Source organism: Heterodontus francisci, chromosome 10, assembly GCF_036365525.1.
Source record: "Heterodontus francisci isolate sHetFra1 chromosome 10, sHetFra1.hap1, whole genome shotgun sequence".
NCBI lineage: Eukaryota > Metazoa > Chordata > Chondrichthyes > Heterodontiformes > Heterodontidae > Heterodontus > Heterodontus francisci.
The window spans coordinates 22261424-22279735 of NC_090380.1; the positions used below are offsets into that span (position 1 = coordinate 22261424).

General features: G+C 41.8%; 1 protein-coding gene across 2 annotated transcripts in view; it reads right to left on the reverse strand.

The window, feature by feature from the left end:
* vwa8 (von Willebrand factor A domain containing 8) overlaps nucleotides 1–18312 on the reverse strand; it is a 402749-nt gene that overhangs the window by 170990 nt on the left and 213447 nt on the right. For both annotated transcript variants that reach the window (XM_068040239.1, XM_068040240.1), the window contains 4 exons: nucleotides 17365–17440; nucleotides 14801–14936; nucleotides 10265–10384; nucleotides 1728–1933 (listed from right to left, as the gene is read on the reverse strand). In XM_068040239.1, the coding sequence (XP_067896340.1) occupies nucleotides 1728–1933; nucleotides 10265–10384; nucleotides 14801–14936; nucleotides 17365–17440 (538 nt within the window). The remainder of the gene's footprint in view (nucleotides 1–1727; nucleotides 1934–10264; nucleotides 10385–14800; nucleotides 14937–17364; nucleotides 17441–18312) is intronic.

The following is an 18312-nucleotide window of genomic DNA, read 5'->3' on the forward strand; positions in this document are numbered from 1 at the left end:
TAACACAGGGAAGTGTGAAGTGATTTTGGAAGGAAGAATTGAGAAGAGGCAGTATAAACTAAATGGTACAATTCTAAAGGTTGCGCAGGAACAGAAAGATCTGGGGTGTATGCACATAAATCTTTGATGGTGGTAGGACATGTTGAGAAGGCTGTTAAAAAAGCATTGGCTTTCTAAACAGAGACATAGCATACAAAAACAAGGAAGTTACGCTAAACATTTATGAATCATTGGTTAGACCTTATCTAGTGTTTTGTGTCCAATTCTGGCTGGGCACCACACTTTCGGAAGGAAGTCAAAGCCTTGGAGAGATTGCAGAGGAGATTTACCAGAATGGTACTAGGGTTGAAAGACAAGAGAAGCTGCGATTATTCTCCTTAAAGCAGAGAAGGTTGAGGGGAGATTTAATGGAGGTCTTTGAAATTACGTGAGGTTTTGATAAAGTAAGTAAGGAGAAACGGTTTCTACTGGCAGGAGGGCCGGTAACCAGAGGACACAAATTTAAGGTCACTGGCAAAAATACGAGGAGGAGTTGATGAGAATTTGTTTTTACGCAGCGAGTTATGATGATCTGAATGCACTGCCTGAAAGGGTGGTGGAAGCAGGTTCAATAGTAATTTTCAAAAGCCAATTGGATATATATTTAAAAAGCTTTAAGGGAACAAGCAAATTGGATTGCTCCTTCAAAGAGCTGGCACAGGCATGATGGGCTGAATGGCCTCTTTCTGCACTGCATGATTATAAATCTATAGAAGGCTTTGCCATAGCCTTGACATTGGATTACGAAGGTCAATTATACTCATTGCACCAGACACAAAAGCATTGAAAAGGTACAAAAAGGAGCAACAAGACTGACCAAAGTGGAGTGCTGAGGGAAGATTAGAGCAGCTCAAATATCACAGTGAAAGGAAAGGTGGGTCTGATTGAGTTTTATAAAATATAAAATGATACAGATCAGGTGAATTCTGAAAATTTATTCAAAGTAAGCTAGGGAAGTAGAACCAAAGGCCTCAATTTAAATGAACAAAATCTCAAAATTAAAATAGATATTGGTAACAAATTCTTCAATCAAAGGACAATGAATGTTTGGGAATAATCTTAAAGGCAGGTTGGGAGCAAGACAAAAACAGGTACAGCTGATACCGGAGATGAGAATTAAGAAAGAAAAAAAAAGACTTGCATTTATATCACACTTTTCACGACCACCGGATGTCTCAAAGTGCTTTACAGCCAATGAAGTACTTTTGAAGTCTCGTCACTGTTGCAATGCAGGAAATGCAGCAGTCAATTTGCACACAACAAACAGCCACAGTCAGCAATGTGGTAATCACCAGATAATCTGTTGTTGGAATGTTGATTGAGGTATAAGTATTGGCCAGGACATCTTCAAAACAGTGCCATGGGATCTTTTATGTCTACCTAAAAAGGCAGACGGGGCCAAAAGTTGGCACATCCGACAGTGCAGTTCTCCCTTAGTAGTACACTGGAGCGTCAACCTTGATTTTTCTGCTCAAGACCTGATAAGGTACTAGAAATATGAGCTTTCCTGGGCTAAATGGCCCTTTCTCAGTGATATTCCTTTAGTCTGAGAGCAATGGTACGAAAAGACAACAATATCTCTCTCACATTTCTGAAGGCCTCTGGGTGGTATATGGAGAAAATTTTTTTTTAAATCAGACAAGACTTTCCCAGGGATAAATTGGTGTCCTTCTCCTGAACTCACCTACCTGTAGATGTTTTACAATATTAACAACCTCCCTTGTTGAATAAGGGTATGTTATTATTCCTTGATCGGCCATACTTCTCAACTCGCCAAAAGCAGACACTAGCTTTTGAAGAACTGGCTCCGGGACATCAGGACCATACTGTCGAAGCATGGCAAGCTCAGATTGGGGTTTGGGATTATCAACTGCATTACAGCTAAAAATATCACCTGAAGAAAAAGGGAATAAAACAACTTAAAGCATCAAATTGTTTGAAAAGTAACAACTTGAAAATCTACCAATGCAATCTGCATTAGAACCATAGAAAAATTACGGCACAGAAGGAGGCCATTCAGCCCATTGTGTCCATGCCAGCCGAAAAAACGAGACGCCCAATCTCATCCCACCTTCCAGCACTAGGTCCAAAGCCTTGCAGGTCACCGCACTTCAGGTACATGTCCAGGTACCTTTTAAATGGGTTGAAGGTTTTGGCCTCCACCACCGTTCCTGGCAGGGAATTCCAGACACCAATCACCCTCTGGGTGAAAAGGTTTTTCCTCATGTCCCCTCTACCAATCACCTTAAATCTGTGCCCCCTGGTAATTGACCTCTCCGCTAGGGGAATCAGGTCCTTCCTGTCTACTCGATCTAGGCCCCTCATAATTTTGTACACCTTAATTAAATCACCCCTCAGTCTCCTCTGTTCTAAGGAAAACAACCCTAGCCTATCCAATCTTTCCTCATAGTTGCTACTTTCAAGGCCTAGCAACATTCTTGTAAATCTCCTCTGTACTCTCACCAGACTAATTATGTCCTTCCTGTAATGTGGTGACCAGAACTGTACGCAATACTACCGCTGTGGCCCAACCAGCGTTTTATACAGTTCCAGCATTACATCCCTGCTTTTGTATTCTATACCTCGGCCAATAAAGGAAAGCATTTCATATGCCTTCTTCACCACTCTATCTACCTGTCCTGCAACCTTCAGGGACCTGTGGACATGCAGTCCAAGGTCTCTCACTTTTTCTACCCCTCTCAATATCCTCCCGTTTATTGTTTGTTTATTTAATGAGGGATAGTCTTACAAGGTTCCACTCCCAGTGGGATGTATCATTAGTTGGGACTGTGGGTCACTGAACTGATTCTCTATATCAGCTACCTTTGACCCAAGCTCCCCATTGGGAGTGTGGCCTCATAAATGACTTCTATCATACTCATATTATTTCATATTGTCATTAATCTTATAATGTGGCTATTATATGAAAATTCTTTACCCAAACGTGATGAGAATGTGGAACCCACTACCACAGGGAGTGGTTGAATTGAATAGTATAGATGCATTTACAGGGAGCCAGATAAGCTTATGAGGGAGAAGGCAACAGAGGGCTACGATGATAAGATTTAGATGAGGAAAAATTGGAGGAGGCTCGAGTGGAGCATAAATGCTGGCATGGACTGGTTGGGCTGAATGGCCTGTTTCTGAGCCATATATCTGATATAATCCTAAGTATCATATATTGACAGAGTACACCAGTCTGGTTTTTGCCAAGGTACCCAGTAGAGGCAAAAGGTGGGAGCCAACACTGGAGACAAGATCAAAAACAGCTTCACAGAATACTTTGTGGAGATGAATACCATTTCGTAACCTCAAATCCCGAACAATGTATCATGCAATCTTTTGTAACCAATAATCTTTGGAATACAGCAGTGCAAATATTTGTTGTACTTTTCTTGTTGACAACACTGGGGAGTGGCACCACCTTCTGCTAGCATCAGTAAAGATGGGTTACTCTGAGTATGGAACAAGTACCAGAGCACTAGGAAGCAGTCAGGTAAATGAACAGCAGGCTGGTAAGGCTGCAGGGCTCTTGCGGCAAGAGGCGTCACATGCTCCATAAGTCAGAGAAAAACTGCTCAAGGGAAAAGACAACAGCTTTTTGGTTAGAAATAAAAATTTGTAACCCCAGAAAAAAAAATCAAGTCCATCAAATTAAAAATTCATTATCCAGTAAAGTGCAGATAAAGCAATAAAAGTAGTAACAATAAAAATCCAACCAAAAGTTAATAAGTGGCCTGCGCCTTGAACTCGAAAGGCCTATATGCTGTACCACCCCTTTCAAATACAAAACAGTGCTACTGATCAGCAACTAGTGAGAAAATTGCAAGATCTGGTGAAGAACTAAGTTGCCTTAAATTTGGCAGTCAATGCAGTCTCCAAAATGTCAACAGTATTTCTCCATTGCAAAAATGCAACCCCTGCGAAGTGCACACAAGCCTGCAGGTTGAGTAACAGCTGTGGCTCAGTTGACGGCATTCTTGCCTCCAATGACACACAGTTCCAGGTTCAAGTCCCATTCCAGGGATAGAACACAAAACTCAAGGCTGACAACCCAGTGCAGTACTGAGGAAGTGCCGTCTTTCCGATGAGACTTTAAAGCGAGCCCCCATCTGCTTGCTCGGTTGGATGTAAAATACCCCAAGGCACTATTTCGACGAAGAGCAGGGGAGTTATCCCTGGTGTCCTGGTCAATATTTATCCCTCAATCAACTTCACAAAAACAGATTATTTAGTCATTATCACATTGCTGCCTTTGGGAGCTTGCTGTGTGCAAGTTGGCTGCCACGTATCCTACAACAGTAACTACGCTTCAAAAGTATTTTATTGACTGCAAAGTGCTTTGAGACATCCGGCCAGTGGTTGTGAAAAGCGCTATATAAATGCAAGTCTTGCCCGATTTTGTGCCCAAGCTTGTTCCCAGCGAGGCTCTACATCACCAATGGAGCCTGAGAAAATCGAGGGGGAGTGGACAGTGCAGTATCTGAAAACATGAGGCTTGATAAAGAGGTCTTTTCGTCAATATACTTTTTGTTTTTGCCACCCATATTTGCTATTTTTGTTTAAACGGTGGGTGGTCTCAGACAACCAGCTAGGTTTGTTTATCAAACATTATATTAGAGGCAGGCACAGCAGAAATCCTCTGGGAGCATGGCACTCACAATCTGGTTTTCAGTGCTGAATACTTGTGAAGGTGACGGCACATCAGGGGAGTGGAGTCTCTAGCACATGTTCTGTTTTTCTATTCTTCCTACCAAAGTAGTATTTTTACACATTTCTCCACATTATACTCATTCTGCCATCTTCTTGCCCAATCACCTAACCTCCCTACATCTCTTTGCAGCCTCTTGGTATCCTCCTCACAGCTTGCTTTTTTACCTACCTTTGTATCATCAGAAAACCTAGATATATTACACTCAGTTCCGTCATCGAAGCTATTTACAATCTGTATCAATGGCTAAGGCCCAAGCACTAGTCTTTGCAGGACTCCACTAATTACACCTTGCCATCCTGAAAATGACCCACTTATTGCTACTATCTGTTTTCTGCCCTTTTATCAATGGATTTTATCAATCCATATTACATATAGACATATATAATATATATTTCACCCAATCCCATGAGCCCTAATCTTGTGTAGCAATCTCTTGTGTGGCACCTTATTGAATGCCTTCTGAAAATCCAAATATACTACATCCACTGGTTCCCCCTTATCTACCCTGTTAGTTACACCTTCAAAAACTCCAATAGATTTGCCAAACATGACTTCCTCTTCCTAACTGCATAATCATATTGTTATTTTCCATGCTCCCTGTTATCAGATCCTTAATAATATATGCTAGGATTTTCCCACTACTGATGTCAGGCAAATTGGCCTTTAGTTCCCTGTTTACTCTCTCCCTCATTTCTTGAACAGTGGGGTTATATTTTCTATCTTCTAATCCACAGGGGCTGTTGTAGAATCTAGGGAATTCTGGAAGTTTGAAAGCAATGCATCCACCACCTCTGCAGCCACCTGTTTTAAAACCCTAGGATCTAAGCCATCAGATCCTGACTTTCAGTCCCATTAATTTCTCCAGTACTTTTTCTTTACTAATGTTAATTACTTTAAGTTCCTCATTTTCATGAGACCCTTGGTTCCTTGCTATTTCCAGAATGTTTGTGTCTTCTATTGTGAAGACAGATACAAAATATTTGTTTAACGTCTCTGCCACTTCCTTATTCCACGTTGCAATTTCTCCTGCCTCGGCCTTTAAAGGAACCACTAATCGCTAATCTCTTCCTTTTTACATACTTGTAAAAACTCTTACAATCTGCTAGTTTACTTTCATATTCTATTTTCTTCCTCTTTTTCAATTCCTAGGTCATCTGTTGCTGATTTTTAAAACCCTCCCGATCCTCCCGTTTATTACTCTTTTTCAAAACATTGGAAGCTTCTTCTTTTAACCTAATAACATATTTAACTTCTCTAGTTAACCATGGCTACATCACTTTTCCAGCGGAGTTTTTATTCTTCCAGAGAACATATATATTCATTGAGAATTATGAATTATTTAAATTGCTTATCTACAGTCATATCTTTTAAGTTAATTTCTCTATTTAATTTAGCCAACTCGCTCCTCATACCTCTGTAATTGGCTTTGTTTAAATCTAAGACCCTAGTTTTGGAATTAACCACATCATTTTCAAACTCAATATGAAATTCTATATTGTGAACACTCTTTCCCAGAATAGTCTTGACTATAAAATTACTAATTAACCCTGATTCATTACGCAATACTAGATTGAAAATAGTCTGTTCCCTAGTTGGTTCCTCGACTTATTGTTCGAAAGAAACTGTCTTGAATGCATGCCATGAACTCGTCCTCCAAGCTAGTTTGACCTGTCTGTATGAAGATTAAAGTCCCCACAAGTCTCTAATAGGCTCCACTCCACTTCTTACTGTCCGCTTACTATTTACATGGCGGTAGAAGATTTTTGGGTTCAACTTCATGTTGACTGCCATTTTATTCTCATATTGTCTCTTTGCCAGTCTTATTTTCCTCTTCATCTCCCATCTCAACTTATTGTATTTGGCCTGGTTCTCACTTTAAGAATTCACCTTGCATGCAGCATGCACCCTTTTTTTTTGTTTCATCATAATCTCGATCTTGCTCGTCATCCAAGGAGCCCTGTTTTTGGTTCCCTACCTTCCGCCTTTGTTGGAATCTACCTAGCTTGTACCTGAAGCATTTCTTCCTTAAAGATAAACCCATTGTTCCGTTACGGTTTTACCTGTCAGTCTTTGGTTCCATTTTATCCTAGCTAGATCCCTCTCATCACATTGAAATTAGCCCTCTTCCAATCTAGCCATTCTACCTTATATCATCCCTTACTTTTCTGTACTATGCGTTGAAACCTTATGACATGATCATCACTCTTACCCATTGTTCCCCCACAGGCACTTGGTCCACCTCATTTCCCAGCACCAGATCCAGTAATGCCTCCTTTCTAGTTGGGTCAAGAACATACTGACCAAGGAAGTTCCCCTGAACACAATCCAGAAATTCCTCCCCCTCTTTTCCCATTACTCTAAAATTATCCCAATCAATATTTGGATAATTGAAGTCCCCCAATGACTTCATATTTTCTACAATGAAATCTGTCTACCATAGTTTTGTCCACTCACTTATTCTATCAATGTCCCTCTGCTACTTTCTGCTCCCATCTGCACTACTTACTGTGATACCTTGGCATCAACAGCAAATTTGGATACATGGCTCTCCATTCCTTCATCTAAGTCATTCATACATATAGTGAATAACTGAGGCCCCAGTATGGATCTGTGGAGGACACCACTAGTCACATCCTGCCAATTTCAGTATACCTATTATCTCTGTCTCCTACCTCCTAATCAATTCCCTAGCCCTGTCAAAAGGTTTCTTTCAATACCATGTGCTTTCAGTTTTGCCAACAGTATCTTGAGTGGAACCTTATTAAATGCCTTCTGGAAGTCCATTTAAACAACATTCATAGACACACTCTTATCTACCATGTTAGCTATCTCCTCAAAATATTCAACTACATTTGTTCGACATGACTTACTTTTTACAAATCCACGCTGGCTCTCTCTGTTAAGCTCATGCTTGTCCAAATGCCCAGTCACTCTGTCCCTTAAAGCAGATTCCGCTAACTTCCCCACAACAGACTAATAGGTCTATAAATTCCTTGTTTATCTCTCCCAAACTTCTTAAATAATAGAGAGACATGGACAATTTTCCAATTCAAGTGGACAATTCCGGAATCAAGACTGCTTTGGAATATCATGAATAAAGCATCTATAATTTCCTCATCTATTTCTTTTAACACCCTGGGGTGGAAAAAAATCAGGTCCTGGAGATTTAGTCAATCTACAGTCTCAATATTTTCTCCATTACCTTTTTTTAAATTTATATTAACGAAGTAAGTTTTTCCCCTCTATTTATAGTTTTGCTCATATCTCTAGCACTTAATCCTCTTCTTCTGTGAAGACTGATACAATGTAATTATTTAGCAAGTCTGCCATTATCTTATTTTCAATTACAATATCACCTGCACCTGTCTTAAGGGAACCACATTATCCCTTAGCCACCCTCTTTCTCTCAGTGTACTTGTAAAAATTACATTTATCGTTGATATCCCTCAGAAGTTTTTTTCTTGTTTTCCCTTTTTTGCAGCTCTCACCACTTTTTGCAGAAACCTTAGGTTACTGAGCACAGTAAGGATGGAAATAGCCATAATATTTCAATCATCCCTTGGATATAGGACTGGAGAGTTGTAAATGTTCAAAAAAAGGGACAGGAATCAACTTAGTTACGTCCAGGCCCATCAGGCTAACTTCGGTGGTGGGGAAACTTCAAGAGGCCATAATCCAGGATAAATAGATTGTCACTTGGAAAAGCACGGGTTGATAAATGACAGCCAACACGGATTTGCTAAAGGCTGTGTGGTTGGTGTTGTGTAAATGGACTTTGAATAGGTGTTTGATAAAATACCACTTAATAGACTTGTCAGCCAAATTGAAACCCAGGGGATGAAAGAGGCATTGGCAGTGGATGCAAAGGTGGCTAAGAGACAGAAAGCAGACAGTAGCAGTGGACGGTTATTTATCAGTCTGGATGGAAGTATACAATGGTGTTCCTGGGGATCAGTATAAGAACCACTGCTCTTTTGATAATACATTAATGACATGGACTTGGGTATAGGGGTCATATGACACAAAACTCAAGTCATGAAAACAGTGAGGATAGTGGCAGACTTCAAGAAGACACTGACAGACTGGTGAATTGGGCAGATGAAACTTAATGCACAGAAGTGTGAAGTGATTCATTTTGGTAGGAAGAATGTGGGGGAGCAATATAGACTAAATGAAACAAATGTAAAAAGGATGCAGAACAGAAAGACTTGGGGGTTCACATATATGAATCTTTGAAAGTTACCAGACTGGAATCCTTGGCTTTATAAACAGAGGCACAGATTGCAAAAGCAAGGAAGTTATGCGAAACCTTTAAAAATCTCTGGTTAGGCCTCAGTTGGGCACCACATTTTAGAAAGGATGTCAAGTTCTTGGAGAGGGTGCAGAGGAGATTTACCAAGATGATACCAGGGATGAAGGAATTCAGTTATGTGGAGAGACGAGAAAAGCTGGGATTGACCTATTTACAAAGAGAAGAAGGTTAAGGGGGAATTTAATGGAACAGTTCAAAATTGCAGGGCTTTGATGGAGCAGAAAGGGAGAAACTGTTTCTGGGGAGGTGGTGGGGGGGGGGGGGGGTTTAGTGACAAGAAGACACTATTTTAAGATCATTGGTTAAAGAGCCAGCAGAGATATAAGGAGAAATATTTTTGTACCGTGAGTTATGATCTGGATGCATTAACTGAAAAGGTGGTGGAAGCAGATTCAGGTCTAACTTTCAAAAGGGAATTGGATAAATACTTGAAAAGGATCACCTAATAAAACAATTTTACATTTTGCACTCTGATGTCATTTGTGAAAGGTGACTGCTTTAAGGTGTAAAAAAGACTTGCATTTATATAGCGCTTTTCATGACCACCGGACGTCTCAAAGCACTTTTCAGTCAATGCAGTACTTTTGAAGTGTCGTCACTGTTGCAATGCAGGAAACATGGCAGCCATTTTGTGCACAGCAAACTCGTACAAACAGCAATGTGATGATGGCCAGATAATCTGCTTTGTGATGTTGACTGAATGATAAATATTGGCCAGGACATCGGGGATAATTCCCGTTCTTCTTCGAAACAGTACCATGAGATGTTTTGTGCCCACCTAAGAAGGCAGAAAGGGCCTCGGTTTAATGTGTCATCTGAAAGACGGCACCTCCGGCAGTGCAACAGTCCCTCAGTATTGCACTCGAGTGCTAACCTTGATTTTTGTGCTCAAGTCCTGGAGTGGAACTTGAACCCAGAACCTTGTGGCTCAGAGGCGACAGTGCTACCAAATGAGCCATGACTGACACTATCATAAAAATAAGACCAAAGATCAAATAAAAAGCACAGAAATTACCTTACAAATTAAATGAATAAGGTAAAAGAAATAATTACTGCTTCTAGAATTGATACCTCTACCTATGATTGAATGATTTCATAACTAGAGAAAAACTGAAATATGGCAGTTCCAATGTAGCTGTTCCAGTAAATTCACAAACACTAGAGCAATTCTAAATAAAAGGCTGAGTCACATAACTTACCTAGAGCACCAAAGAAATCATTGCCCAAAAAGGGAAACCCTGGTCTGTTAGCCAGGACTATCATTCGGAAATCTGGATGAATTACTATCACGTCAGGTCTTCCTTCCACGCTGGCAGGATCTGAAATATCAGCATGTAATCTGTCACATTCCTCAGCAGAGTATCACATAATTGAATAGAACTTCTGTCATTTCATTCAAACATCCATTTTATGGTTTAGCTTTTTTTTTATTCATTCATGGGATGTGGGCATCGCTGGCTAGGACAGCATTTACTGCCCATCCCCAATTGCCCTTGAGAGGGTGGTGGTGAGCTGCCTTCTTGAACCGCTGCAGTCTATGTGGGGTAGGTACACCCACAGCGCTGTTCCAAGTCAGGATGGTGTGTGGCTTAGAGGGAAACTTGCAGGTGGCGGTAAGGTGAAACTGCAAAGAAACAAAGATCTGGACTTTCTGCTGGATTTTTGCCGAGTGTCACTCAAAAGATTGGGGTGGGAAATTGAGCAGGAGCCAAGTGGCCAGCTCCTCACATGTCCCTACACTTCTGGTATTTTCTGCTACCAAGTGTCGCAGAGTGGTGGGGGAGGGGGTGCGGCAGCGGATCCATGAGCATAAAACACATCCAACCACATACAGGCTAGTATATTGTAATAGTACGTGAATGAGGGAAATTTATCACCTTGGCAACACTGGGAACAAGGGATGCAAGCATTGCCTTGGGTAGTGCTAATGGCTCTCATAATAATTTAACTGGTCCGGAGACCTCTACAGTCAATCGCTGAGCAACCATTTGTAAAAGCTTTGGAACCAAATTTCTTTTTAAATGAATATTATTTATCTAACTTATACTTGTAGCACCATGTCTGCCAGGAACACCAGCCTTTGGTGGGGCCCTGAAGCCAGCCCCAGCCACACTTATAAAATTACATAGAATTTACAGCACAGAAACAGGCCAGTAGGTCTTACTGGTCCATGCCAGTGTTAATGCTCCACATGAGCAAGCTCCCACCTTCCTTCAACTAACCCTATCAACATATCCGTTCTTCTGTGCTTTAACCATTCTATGATTTGACTCCTCTCTCCCTCACCCCATAAACCTTGTTCCCTAGCCACCAACTCTACCCCTCTCCCTGGTCACCTTCTGAGGCTGAACTAGACCATTTCCAACCTTGGTGTTGTATTGACCCCGAGATGAGCATCCGACCACATATTTGCTCCATCACTAAGACGGCCACCTTCCACCTCCATAACATCACCTGTCTCTTGCATCTTATAGATGGTACACACTGCAGCCACAGTGTGGCAGTGGTGGAGGGAGTGAATGTTGAAGGTGGTGGATGTCATGCCAATCAAGCAGGCTGCTTTGTCCTGGATGGTGTCGAGCTTCTTGAGTGTTGTTGGAGCTGCACCCATCCAGGCAAGTGAAAAGTATTCCATCACACTCCTGATTTGTGCCTTGTAGATGGCGGACAGGCTCTGGGGAGTCAGGTGAGTTAGTCGCCGCAGAAATCCCAGCCTCTGACCAGTCCTTATAGCCACGGTATTTATATGGCCAGCCCAGTTCAGTTTCTAGTCAATGGTGACTGCCAGGATATTGATGCTGGAAGATTCAGCAATGATAATGCCATTGACTGTCAAGGGGAGGTGCTTAGACTTTCTCTTGTTGGAAATGGTTATTGCCTGGCACTTGTGTGGTGCAAATATTACTTGCCACTTATTAACCCAAGCCTGAATGTTGTCCAGGACTTGCTGCATATGGGCATGGACTACTTCAGTATCTAAGGAATGTTACTGAACACAATGCAATCATCAGCGAACATCTCCACGTGACCTTATGATGGAGGGAAGGTCATTGATGAAGCAGCTGAAGACGGTTGGGCCTAGGACACTACCCTGAGTAATTCCTGCTGCAATATCCTGGGGCTGATATGATTGGCCTCCAACAATCACAACCATCTTCCTTTGTGCTAGGTATGACACCAGCCAGTGAAAATTTTTCACCGGAAACCCACTGACTTCATTTTACTAGGGCTCCTTGATGCCACACTTAGTCAAAAGCTGCCTTCGTGTTGAGGGCAGTCACTCTCACCTCTGGAATTTGCCTTTTTTCTCCATGTTTGGACCAAGGCTGTAATGAGGTCTGGAGCCAAGTGGTCTGACAGAATCCAAACTGAGCATCGATGAGCAGGTTATTAGTAAGTGCCGCTTGACAGCACTATCCACCGACAGCTTCCATCACCTTGTTGATGACTGACAGTAGACTGATGAGGTGATAAGAGGCCAGATTGGATTTGTCCTGCTTTTTGTGGACAGGACACACATGGTCAATTTAGCACTTTGACAGATAGATGCCAACGTTAAAGCTGTACTGGAACAGCTTAGCTAGAGGTATGGCTAGTTCTGGAGCACAAGTCTTCAGTACTACTGCCAGAATATTGTCAGGACCTTTGCTGTATGCCATTTCTTGGTATCACATGGAATGAATCAAATTGGCTGAAGACCGGCTTCTGTGATGCAGGGGAACTCAGGAGGGGGCAGAGGTGGATCAACCACTCAGCAATTGTGGCTGAAGACGGTTGCAAACGCCTCAGCCTTGTCTCCTGCAATGATGTGCTGGGCTGCACCATCATTGAGAATGGGGATATTCTTACAGCCTCCTCTTCTAGTTAGATGTTTCGTTGTCTACTACCATTCACGACTGGATGCAGCAAGACTGCAAAGTTTCGATGTGACCCATTGGTCTTGGGATTGCTTAGCTCTGTCTATAACATACTGCCTCTGCTGCTTAGCATGCATGTAGTCCCGTGTTGCAGTTTCACCAGGTTGGCACCTCATTCTCAGGTAGACCTGGTGCTGCTCCTGGCTTGCTTTCCTATACACCTCCTCGAAGAACCAGGGTTGATCCCCTGGCTTGATGATAATGGTAGAGTGATGGTTATGCCGGGCCATGAGATTGTGGCAGAATACAATTCTGCTGTTGCTGATGGCCCACAGCGCCTCATGGATTTCCAGTTTCGCGCTCCATCATTTGCAGTTGTGCCTTCTCATCTGCAAAGCATCCCAAGGCACTTGACAGCAGCATTATGAAACAAAATTTGACACCAAGCCACACAAGGAGATATTAGGGCAGATGACCAAAAGCTTGGTCAAAGAGGTAGGTTTTAAGGAGCGGCTTAAAGAAGGAAAGAGAGTAAGTGAAGCGGAGAGGTTTAGGGAGGGAATTCCAGAGCTCAGGGCCAGGGAGCTGAAGGCACGACCACCAACAGTGATGTGATTAAAGTCGGGCCTGCTTAATAGCCAGAATTTACAGAGTGCAGGGATCTAAGGGGGTTGTAGAGCTGAAGTGATTAGAGAGCTAGGGAGAGGTGAGGCCATGAAGCAATTTGAAAACAAGAATATGATTATAAAATGGAAGCATTGCTTGACTGGGAGTCGATGTAAATCAGCAAGCACAGGGGAGATTGGTGAGTGGGACTCGGTGCGAGTTAGGACACAGGCAGCAGAGCTTTCGATGACTCAAGTTTTTAAGTTTTAGCTATAAGGAAAGATGAGATAGGCTGGGGTTGTTTTCTTTGGAACAGAGGAGACTGAGAGGAGATTTAATTGAGACATATAAAATTATGGGGGCCTGGATAGAGTGGATAAAAAGGAGAGGTCAATAACCAGGCAGCATAGATTTAAAGTAACTGGTAGAAGGATTAGAGGGAAGTTGAGGAGTAATTTTTTCACCCAGAGGGTGGTGGGGGTGTGGAACTAGCTGGCTAAAAGGGTGGTGGAGGCAGAAACCCTCAGTACATGTAAAGAAAACACTTGGATATGCATTTGAGGTGTCGCAACCTACAGGACTATGGAACAAGAGCTGGAAGGTGGGATTAGACTGGATAACTCTTTCTTGGCTGGAAAGGAATATGGCCTCCTTCTGTGCCATAGTTTTTTTATGTTTCTAAGTTTGCAGTGGATAAAACAAGGGAGACAGGCCTGGATATATTGGAATAATCAAGTCTAGAGTAGGCCATCATCTAGTACAAGCAGTCCAATTTGCAGACCATCAGGTAATGACGACTAGCACTATGGAAAGTCCTCAACAGATGATAGTTTCCTTCAACAGGGTGCTGGAGGAGTACGGATGAAAATTATCAAAAAGACGAAACTGATGAAGGTGGGAAAAAACATATGGGAGATAGACATTAAAGTAAATTGACAATAATTGGAACAAGTGTCGGAATTCAAACACCTTGGTACCATACTGACAGAAGATGGGAGATGCACGAGAGTGATGTGATATTTGGGTGGGTGGTACAGAGCAAGGATTTTAAATGAGAAGACTGAGGGTTGGAACAAGGTGAGATGCTCGAAGGAGAAGTTGCCAGAGGACTAGGGGGACAGACCAAGGTGTGAGTAAGAGATTAAGGGCTACATCAAGAACATAAATTTAGTTTACAGTTAATTCATAAAATATATACAGTTGGAGGTATTAAATGATTCAGAATTTGTTTTCTTTGGTTGCACACATTTTCAATGAAGCTTCGATACTTACGAACAACAATGCGTCTTCCGTCAGATAGAATCATCTCACCACTTTCCACTAACGTTTTCAGGATACAGGTAACGTTGGTTGGTGCCTTGTCAGCTTCATCAATGACCAGAACGTGCCCCAATTTAACAGCCCGCACCTGAGTATGGAGAAACAAATGGGATTTTTTTTAAATAGCTCTACTGCCACAGAATTTCTCACCAAGTAAAAATAATCTGGTGTGTCAATATAAAAGTACTGGCAAAGGTACAAAAATGTTTTATAGGAATGATGTCAGAATTGAGAGGTGATAATTATCAGGAAAGACTATACAGACTGGGGCCCTTTTCTCTGGAAAAGACAAGGCTGACGGGTGACCTGATAGAGGTGTTTAAAATTATAAAGGGGTTTGATAGGGTAGATGAAGAGAAGATCTTCCACTTTTTGGGAGACCAAAACTAGAAGCCATAAATATGTGTGGTGTTTGCTCTCCCTTGCGGCGATAAGGATAGGTTACCAGTACAAGTCAACTTACGACCTGGAAGGGGAGGGTATGGGCTGGTAACTAATATATGTAAAGCCATGCTTTCCATTTTGCTGTAACTCAACTTCCAGAATGATAGCTGGGCACATATTTTAATGGTGTTGAAGGTGCTGGGGACAAAGGTGGTGGGATGGGTGACAGAAAGCAGGATGTCAGCATACAATCATACAACACAGAAGGAGGCAATAGGAACATAAGAACGAGGAGCAGGAGTAGGCAATTCAGCCCCTCGAGCCGATCATGGCTGATCTCATCTCGGCCTCAACTCCACTTTCCTGCCCGTTCTCCATAACCCTTCAACCCATTACTGATTAAAAATCTGTCTATCTCCTCCTTAAATTTACTCAATGTCCCGGCATCCACCACACTCTGGGGTAGTGAATGCCACAGACTCACGACCCTTTGAGAAGTAGTTTCTCCTCATTTCTGTTTTAAATCTGCTACCCCTTATCCTAAAACTATGGCCTCTTGTTCTAGATTGCCCCACCAGAGGAAACATCCTCTCTACGTCTACTTTGTCAATCCCCTTAATCATCTTATATACCTCAATTAGATCTCCTCTCATTCTTCTAAACTCTAGACAGTAAAGGCCTAAACTGCTCAATCTTTCTTCATAAGACAAATCCCTCATCTCCGGAATCAATCTAGTGAACCTCCTCTGAACTGCCTCCAATGCAACTACATCCCTCCTCAAAACTGTACGCAATACTCCAGGTGCAGTCTCACTAATGCCTTGTACAATTGCAGCAACACTTCCCTACTTTTATACTCTATTCCTTTCGCAATAAATGCCAAAATTCCATTTGCCTTCCTTATTACCTGCTGCACCTGCACACTAGTTTTCTGCAATTCATGCACGAGGCCATTCAGTCCATCATGCTTGTGTTGACTCTTTGAAAGAGCAACCCAATTATTTCCATTCCCTACCTATTCCCCATAGCCCTGAAAATTTATGCAAAGATATTTCACGCTCCCATCAACTGACTTGGATGCAGGGATGCATTCTCATGGTTGGTAAAAGAAAAAACTCCTTAATTCCTTGTGAGGGGTGGGGTTATGAGAGCTTATAGCAAGGCACAGTGTTTAACTTTCTTCATTTATGCATGTAGACCTGCATAAAAAGTGTACCAGGAAATATGATTCTATTTGCTTGTAAACAGGGAGGATAGAGATTCTCATACTTGCTAAGAATATCTAGTTACACATTGGCTTTAGAGTGAGGGCAAGAGGGAGTTGACAATACAAGGGGAGAAATTTAGATCTTGAACAAAAATTTTCATCCCATCAAACGCTTCATCCCTATTAATGAGTCATTTTGGATAGGAGTGTACTTTATAAACAATACTGATTCTGGATGTGCAGCTGAACAGACCCAGCAGCTACATTCTTAGGTGGTTCAAAGTAAATTATTTGCTGATTTAGTTATGTGCTACAACACGGAAAAAAAGACAAGCTTCATTTTGATAAATCCTCCTGTGCAGCTAACAGCCAAACTGTTCAAAACATCATCAATATTGATAAAGATTTCAAAAAGTTCTAACAGAGGTTAAATCCACATTAGAGCCAAGAACCTTACATACCCAACATCATTGAGCCATGAGTGAGCGCTAGCCATGGTTTAGATCCCTCCAGGGCTTCACTCCTCCAGCCCTACAACCCTGCAAGATCTCTGCACTCCTCCAATTCTGGCATCTTGCACATCCCAGATTTTGATCAGTCCACCATTGACGTCCACACTTTCAGCTGCCTAAGCCTTAAGTTCTCTCATTCCTACTAAAACCTCTCCACCTCTCGTCACTCCTTTAAAAACCACCTTCTTGACCAAGCTTTTAGCCACCTGTCCTAATACCTCTACTTACCATGGTGTCAAATTTTGTCTGATTGCATCCTGTGAAGTGTCTTGGGACGTCATGCTATGTTAAAGGTTTTATATAAATACAAGTGCTTGTTGTTACTTTAACCCATTGGATCTCAAGTCAGGAAGAAGAGAAAGGACTGGCTATTATAGGTATATTTAGCTTGTGGTATGAACGTTAAAACTGACCAGAGGAGAATCTTCATACGTGATAACCCCATCTTGAACTGATGGCTGTAAAGTGAGACTCTGCACAGTGGTGTCCCTGAAATAAAGTAAAACAACATATTTCACAGAATCAATTGACAAAATAGTACAATCCAATTTGCAGACAACTGAATTTTGTTATAAATCAACCAAACATCATGTTGATACACTGGTGAAAGTGATAAAGATAAGCACCTAAAAGAAAAGATACACAATGAGGAAATGCAACACTTCATTTATTATGCTATAGTAATTTTCAAAAGATAACTGGATATGTACTTAAAAGGGGAAAAAACTGCAGGGCTATGGGGAAAGAGAAGGGGAATGGGGTTAATTGGATAATGCTTTCAAGGAGCAGTGCAGGGACGATGGGCTGAATGGTCATCATCTGTGCTGTATGATTCTAAGCTTGCACTGATAACTTATAGAAAAAAAAGCTTGCATTGATCTCGCACCTTATCACATCCCAGAAGGCCCCAAAGAACTCCACAACCAACGAATTACTTATGAAGCGCAGCAGTCAATTGGCGTACAGCAAGATCCCACTAACCATATATAATCACTTAATCTGTTTTTGGTAGTGTTGATTGAGAGGGTCAGTAGAACTCCTTACAAACCAAAGACCTGATAGGTGGGATGGTGCTGACATGACGAGCAGCAGAAAGCTTACTGCTGGTAGACTGTGTGGTTTTCATTATTTAAACTTTGGCAGGTTTTGCCTGATATTAAGTGGATGTTATTTTCCAATAGGATCACAAACCGCTTATCTAAGGCTAGAGGTTGAAAGTGCCAAAGCTAGGGGATCCACAAGTGTGTCGGCAGTTTAGATAAGAATTAGCCATCAGTTAACAAGCCATTCAGTTGTGGAAAATCCAATGCCCCATTGTTGCATCTTCTCCAAATATTTCTGTACTTCCAGCAACAATGAAG